Source organism: Nomascus leucogenys, chromosome 22a (assembly GCF_006542625.1).
Source record: "Nomascus leucogenys isolate Asia chromosome 22a, Asia_NLE_v1, whole genome shotgun sequence".
NCBI classification, from domain to species: Eukaryota; Metazoa; Chordata; class Mammalia; order Primates; family Hylobatidae; genus Nomascus; species Nomascus leucogenys.
The window spans coordinates 92,571,535-92,579,304 of record NC_044402.1 but is presented as its reverse complement, the minus strand read 5'-3'; the positions used below and the strand labels follow the sequence as shown (position 1 = coordinate 92,579,304).

Genomic DNA, 7,770 nt, shown 5'->3' with positions numbered 1-7,770 from the left:
AAAACTGAGCAAAAATCGAGGTATCCTTTCATTCGTCGTATAGGTATAGGTGGTACCTTACTTCTCCAACAAGGATGAATATTAAAATATGGATCCCAGGGCCCAACTCCAGATTTTCTGAATCCCTGATAGTGGGACTCGGAATTTGTCTATTGTTTCAAAATTTCTCAAGGAATTCATATGATCAGCCAGGTTCAGAAATCACTGGATCTTATTGCTGAAATTTGAGAATTAAAGTTTGGGCCTTACTGCCGCTCCACAGAAAGGGCAAACAAAGAAGTATCATGGACAGAACTGATATGTTCCCAGTTAGTTTCCCCTCTCAGAAGCTAACAGGCAGCAATACAGCAGAAATTAGTGACTTATGTCTTGTGCTCTGAAGTCAGGCAGAATTTCACAGAGTCCCAGCAGTGTCACTGACTAGATTTGTTTCATGGGGCAAGTTGCCTGATGCTTTCAAAGCCATATTCCTTTTCTATAAAATGAGATAACAATATTCTTTGTCTCATAGGGGTGTTTTAAAGATTAAATAAAAAGAAAACGTTCTATCCTGCATGGCACAATGCCCGACACCTAAGAAGCAAAGGATACATCTTATCTTTATTGAAGTAATCAGAAAGTATGAAATCATGAAGGAGATAAGAGTTCTGATTGGCAGTGTATCTTATTTTCCCAGGTTCATTTAATTATCTTAAACCATTCTTGTTGGAGAATAACTCCCAAGCCCCCTACTTAAGCTGTGAGTAATCTCACACTTTATAATGATGTTCTTTTCATGAGAAAAAAAATGTTCTTAAGTTTTCTGGAGAAAATATATCTGCGCTATTTCTACTGAAAAATGTAACAATTGGACTCTGCTCCTCTGCATCAGTTATAGAGTGTATATGCCACAAATAAAGTGTTCTAGCTCAAGAAGATTAAAAGTAAATATGGTATAGTATTTTAAAATGAGAATTTTGCAAATACATGGTATGATTGTGTCATATTACTAGTAATCATATAATACAAAATGCAAAGTACAATTCATAGACTTGAATTTAATTCTAATAAGTAAACTGATTTCGCCTTGTTGGGGAAAAGTTAAAGCACTAATCCAATTGCTAATGCAGTCTTGTCTACTTCTTTGGTACCTAGTGACAACTCTAAATAATGTATATATTTTTATTTACATATTCAATAATACAATTCTCTGCTCAATGAGTGATGTTCTTCTGCCACTTGGTGGTGCTTGCCAGTTTCAGAATATGTTTCTTAGTGGCACTATAACACTAAGTACATAGTAAGTGCAACAAAATTGCAGCATTCCCATTGAAAAGGCTTTGCTTCAAACTGTTTACTAATTTAAAGGACCTCTGTGGAAGCAACCGCATTTGTTAACCAGTTACAATCAGTAATTAACTCCTGTAATTACTTTCAGCAAAACGTCTTAGGAAGAGTATATATTATTAGAAAGTATGCCAAAAATTTACTTAGCAGAAAATTCAAAAACCGTTTTCCTCTGCTAAGAGGTTCTCTAAAATTCTACTTATATAGCCATGCTCTGAAATCCTAGCAGGTCCTGTTTCATTATCATAATTACTGCATAAACACTTTAAAGGACTTTGCCTTTAGTTTCAAGCATGACTTATTTTCATAAGCCTGATTAGTTACCACACCAGCCTTGCTATGGAAAATGACATGTTCTCACTCTGTGCTGTAGAGTTGTTAAATCTTGATCTATATTTATGTTGCCTTCTCTGCTGAAAGCCTGTAGCGAAAGAAATCTCTAATTCCTTGTTTTGCAATATCAGTTGGCAGCTCTATCTAATGGGTATTCTGTTTCCTTAAAGAATTTAGCTGCTCTGTCTAGAAGCCGATTTTCTGATGCCTCCAACGTCTGGTCTAATTGATCTGTTTTAATGGAGTCTTCGTCGGTGAGGAGCGAGATGCCACCGACTAGAATGCTGGGATCTGCTGCTTAATTGCCAGGAGTGAGAGACACTGAGATTCAGAAATCTTTGGAGGTGGGAGGGGAGAGGGACAGTCTTGGACGGAGGCGGAGATGTAAGATAAAGGGATGGATTTCACACAGGAAAAAAAAAGATTTCTTTGAGGCACTGAGGTGCTGCACGATCACATCTCTCAAAGGAGAAGTTAAAAAGCAAGGAAGTGGGAGGAGGTTGGAGGTTAAAGTACTTAAAAAGATTACTCGGGTACAATTTGTTTTTCTGGTGGTGTCTGCAAAGGATAGACAGTCCCGTTTTCAAAGTATATTAATGCCTCTTTTAAGTGATTGGGAATGGACACTAATTGCCTGTTAAATGTTATCAAATGCTCTCTTAAATTCGGGGGACACAGAAAGAGGGGCACAAAAGGAGAATTTAAATAGAGAGAAAGGGGGAGGATCTGGAGGCTTTTTAAAGCGGGGGGAGAAGGAGGAGGAAGGATAAAAGAGGAATAGAGAAGGAGAGCGGAAAGAAGAAAAAAAAAAAACAGGAATCACTGAATAATCACACACTAAAAAGAAAACTCTTCCCTATGGGGCATCCAAAACACTGAGACTGCAATAGTGACCCCGGTCATGGAAGAAAGATGTTCCTCTCCACCCTTGTCCCCGAAAGCTCTCGGTCCCGTTACTGGCGACTAAAATTCCATTAGGCTAAAGAGTGTGTCTAACTGCCTGAAGAATGCAGCAGGCGGAAGGCGGGTCCCTCTATGCCGTTTGCCCTTCCCGCTGGAGCGAATGAAAGAAAAGCGCAGAGCCAGAGACTCCCGCCGAGTTAGACCTTCTCTCGTCGCCCCAGGTCACCGGCCATCCGGCAAAGACCCGAGTAAGGAACGCAGGGCCACTGCCTAGGCCAACAAATGGAGCCCGCTTTCCCCTTCCCGGACGCCGCTGCCCGACGGATGCTCCCGGCAACCCACCCGCGGCGTATGCAGAGTAGCCTTTCTCTTCCACTCAGACCACTTGTCCCGACCAATCTGACCTTCCAAACACATCTGACCGCACCTCCCAGGTGGACACACTAATAGGCCACGGGCTGGAGAGGAGCGGGTGATGAGGAAAGGGATTCAAACCTGCGGCCGCTCGGGCTGGGTCGGAGCTGCGGGGGGCCTGGGAGGAGAGAGGGGAGAAGACAGAAGGAAGGAGAGCGCCTGCCAGGATGGCTGAGCTGGCTCGGCGAGCAGCCTTGGGGTTGCACGCTCTTGTGGGAGATGCTGCTGTTGCTTCCAGGCCGGCAAGAGCGGTTCTAACACCATCGCCTCTCACCCTCTTTCCTGTAAATCCCTAGAGAAACGTCCCTGGCCTCTCCGCCGCTGCATTCCCAGCCTGCATCCCCCTACAGCCTAGGCGGCGCGCTCCCGCACGCTGGAGCGCCGGTAGCCAGCAGGACGCCCTCTCCCGCGCCGACTCTCCCCTCTCTGCCCTGCTGCTGCCGCTCTTCTGACACCTCCGCCCCCACCATCTCCAGCTCGGAGAGACGCCACCCAGCCGCGGCCCGCACTCGCGGCCCCGGGTCACGCGCGGAAGAGGGGCGCTAGTCCGGACCCCGCCTTCGGTAGGGGGCGTCCTGGAGCGGAGAGTGAGGCGAATGGTATATGAGTGTGCGGGTAGCCCACCCTGAAGCCCGAGCTTCTCACTTGAGCCATCCCAGCCTAGCCCCACTCGGGCCAGCGCCTGGCGAACGAGCCCATCTGTGGCTTCCGCGGCCGCCTCCTCCTTGCATTCTTGCACCTCCTCGTCGACCCCTCCCTCCCGGGACCTGCATCCTGCACCACCAATCAGAGCCCGACTGCCTCTTCCCACGTGACCCCGGGCGGGCTGAGGACCTGCTGCTTCCCAAACGCCAGAGGGATGCGGGCGGCAGAGCTCGAGAGGCTGCTGCCGGGCTGCGGGGCGCCTTGACTCTCCCTCCACCCTGCCTCCTCGGGCTCCGCTCGTCTGCCCCTGGACTCCCGTCTCCTCCTGTCTCCCGGCTTCTCAGAGCTCCCTCCTCATGGCAGCAGCTTCCCGCGTCCCCGGCGCAGCTTCTCAGCGGAAGACCCTCTCGCTCCGGGGCTGAGCCCAGTCCCTGGATGTTGCTGAAACTCTCGAGATCATGCGCGGGTTTGGCTGCTGCTTCCCCGCCGGGTGCCACTGCCACCGCCGCCGCCTCTGCTGCCGCCGTCCGCGGGATGCTCAGTAGCCCGCTGCCCGGCCCCCGCGATCCTGTGTTCCTCGGAAGCCGTTTGCTGCTGCAGAGTTGCGCGAACTAGTCATGGTGCTGTGGGAGTCCCCGCGGCAGTGCAGCAGCTGGACACTTTGCGAGGGCTTTTGCTGGCTGCTGCTGCTGCCCGTCATGCTACTCATCGTAGCCCGCCCGGTGAAGCTCGCTGCTTTCCCTACCTCCTTAAGTGACTGCCAAACGCCCACCGGCTGGAATTGCTCTGGTAAGTCCAGAACCCCCGTCCCCGACCCCTTAACTCCGCAGAAGAACACGCGTATCCGGCACAGACCAGGCTAACCTAGCGCGCCTCCTCAGCCCCTCACCTCCTACTGCCCTAGACCCCTAATACCACCCACCTCTATCCAGAGAAACAAGGGGAACTGTTCCAGGCCCGGGGGTGGGGGGTGGTTCTGGGATGGGCAGAAAGTGCAAGTGTAGCAGGAAACCTTTGCATGCTTGCGCTTACATTGGAGCTGCGAGGATTTTGAGAAATATTAAACGGCATGGTTTTCTGGGTTCACTGGAAAGAGCACCAATCCTAGGAGAAACACTAAAACAGAAGCTTTGTCATCATTAAAGAAAAAAGTCTTACTAGGTTGAGGAAGAAATAACTTTATGAGAAAGAATGAGCGAGAAAGCAATAAATCAAATGGTGACTGCAGGGGAATCGCTGATTCCTGGCAAAGGTGCCATGAGGGCGCACTGGTCTCCCGTTGAAGACCAGGTCACACAGATTCTAAAGGAGCTGGGTTTCAACAGAATTTCTCTCTCTCTCTCTCTCTCTCTCACACACACACACACACACACACACACACACACACACACACACACCCCTTCTCTCCTAGGCGGCAAAAGACATTGGTTTTGCAGTCCAGATATGCCCCTCTCCTTGCTTCCCTAAGCTTCAAGGTAGTACAGGGGAGTTGAGAAAAAGAACACTTTGCGGGTCTCCCAGGCCGGAGTGGGCATGACTGAGGCTGGTCAGGCTCCATGTAGGCGAGCTGAGGGCGGAACCGACTTCAGTGGGCGCTGACTCTTCCATTTCTGGACAGGCTTCCGTGGAGTGGGTCAGGCACTCTTCTTGCTCGCTCGGGTTCCTTCAGATTCTGACGGCGAACGCTTGGCAGGCTTCGCTTTGCTGAAGCTTCCTAATTAAACAGGGCCAGAGGATGGGGCTTGCTGCACTCCTAGCTGGCATAGCATTTCGGTTTGACAGCCTGTAGTATACCGGGCAGAATTGTGGTGTAATTTCCTTGGCATTTTAAACTCCGTTAACATGCCTGGGTATTGTCCCCTAGGTGTGGTCTGTTCTAGTTTTAGCAAGTGTGTATGTAATTTTTCATCTTCTGTGAATATAATTTTGCTGTAGTTAAATCTGGCTCTGAATAAAGCGGCTTTCAAAGATGTATATGAGCTGAAGTGTATGTAACTTTAGAGAGGAGGGAACGACCAACTGTAACTCATAGGGTGAAAGCCTGTATAGTTCCTAGTTATCACTGATGTAAATGCCAAAAGGAAAATTATTATGCATCATTCTAATTTATCCTTTACAAAGACAAGTTGAGATTTGCAACCCTATTAGATTTGGGTCAATAGATTCTTCTCTTTTTTGGCAGTTTCTAAATTTGGCATTTTAATAAAACTCAACATGTTTCTATAACTTCTTGATTCATGCGTACATGTGTGTTGTTTTTGAAAGAATAAGTTTCACTTTGCTATTGCCTAATCACTTTTTAGATGCTTTATTATAGTAATAATTATGAGCCTGGAAAACCAATTTTTGGAAATGTTGATGGCTTTGTAGTCCAACATAGACGGGTTTGCTTCATTCTTAGCCCTTGCATTGTTTTAGGAAATAACTAACTTAAATGTGAAGTTGACTTTTGCAATCAAGAAATTAAATATTTACCAGATATTTTAAAGGGGACTGCATAAACTAAAGAGAATAAACTGGTTTTGCAGATAGATTGTCAAGAACTTGGCACCCCGCTCCCACCCCTGTTAACTTAGAGGTGATCAATCTTCATTTGAGCCAAACAGACCATCACAGAAAACACTGTGCCTGTTTATCTTTATTATTGAGGCTTTGTTTCCTCTTTGTCTGGATAAATTTCAAATAAGGGGTTGTTTCAGTCCTTGAAGCAAAAGAACAATTAAAGATGGGGAAATGGTAAAAGGGCATTCAGAGATCATCGCTAGCTCTTTTCCAAAATGTGGAGTTTTGTGGTCATAAATATTGTCCACCTAATGAGAAAAAAAAAAAAAAAACAGGAAGCAAATGTTAAGCTTTCATTCACCACTGTCAGTATTAACGCAAGCTTTAAAAAATAGCACTCTCAGAAAAGGATACTAAAGGAGAATTGACTAGAAAAGAATTGTGGAAAATGGAAACGAATATTGATCACTTAACTAGATTTTGAGGTTATCAGTAGACAGTGACCTTGCAGTACAGCCATAGTTGTTGGATTTAAAATTTAGGGCAAGTATTTTAAAGCTTCAAGATAGTGCTTTTTTTTGTTAAAAATCTGTAAAATTTTAATGACTGGAGTGTTCTCTTTGAATTTGAGGTTATGATGACAGAGAAAATGATCTCTTCCTCTGTGACACCAACACCTGTAAATTTGATGGGGAATGTTTAAGAATTGGAGACACTGTGACTTGCGTCTGTCAGTTCAAGGTAAGAAGTCTTATATTTGCATCTTCTAATTCATTAATGAGACTGCAAAGCAGGAATCTCCCTTTACAGCCTATCACTTGGAAATTTATAGCTATGCAAGCTAAGAGGGAAGCTGGCACCAAGCAAAAGTACTGGCAAGAGAGCCAACTTATGTCAAGAAGACATACACTTTTTGGAGAAATGTATATGCCAAAGTTATAAATGCCACTGGAGGTAGAAAGCTTCAGATTGTGCTTTTAGGATGTCAAAGGAAAATTATGTTTCTCTGACCCTTCTAGCATCACTTTAAAAGTGAATTGACTGGGGATAATAGTTAAAATAGAGGGTAAGAAGTGTGGACTTGTTCTTTTGTTCTTTTTGATTGGGGCTATCGTCTTTTTATCTTATTGCTCTCTGTTTTAATGGTCTTGGCCTTTATTATCCTTGCAACCTGACTAGGTTTTTAAGTTAACTCCTTATTAGTGTAACTTCAAAACTTTGTTCTAATTTAGAAATCATGGAACATATTAATTAGTGTATGTCAGCTTTTTCATAGGTACCACACTCAATTAGAACTGAATCCCCTCGGAATCCAAAAGAGCATTTAGATCCACAAGTCATTTTATGAACATCAGGAAGATGTACTTTTTCTTGCACTAATTTCTTTTAACTAACAAAGAGAGAAAGAAGTTGCACTACTGGCATCATCAAAACGGGGTTACTAGTATCTATTAAAGATAGAACTTTTAATGTCATTAGTATAGTCATTAGCTAACAAATGCTTTCCACCATGTAAATTATAAACCTTTTCCTCTCAAAATGTTCATATAATCATGTAGAACTTCAAGTAGCATGGATGTTGTACTAATAGCCTATATTTGCCCTTGAGCATTTTAAATTACTTTTAAAAATACTTTAAAAATCTGA

The 7,770-nt window shown here is 45.0% G+C and overlaps 1 protein-coding gene across 1 annotated transcript in view; it reads left to right on the top strand.

Annotated features, from left to right (window-relative positions):
- The first annotated feature begins 3,053 nt into the window (after positions 1–3,053).
- The window catches only part of TMEFF2 (transmembrane protein with EGF like and two follistatin like domains 2), a 254,885-nt gene continuing 250,168 nt past the window's right edge, over positions 3,054–7,770 (top strand). The window contains exons 1-2 of the mRNA XM_003253871.4: positions 3,054–4,410; positions 6,755–6,864. Of these exons, the coding sequence (XP_003253919.2) occupies positions 4,239–4,410; positions 6,755–6,864 (282 nt within the window). The 5' untranslated portion in view covers positions 3,054–4,238. The remainder of the gene's footprint in view (positions 4,411–6,754; positions 6,865–7,770) is intronic.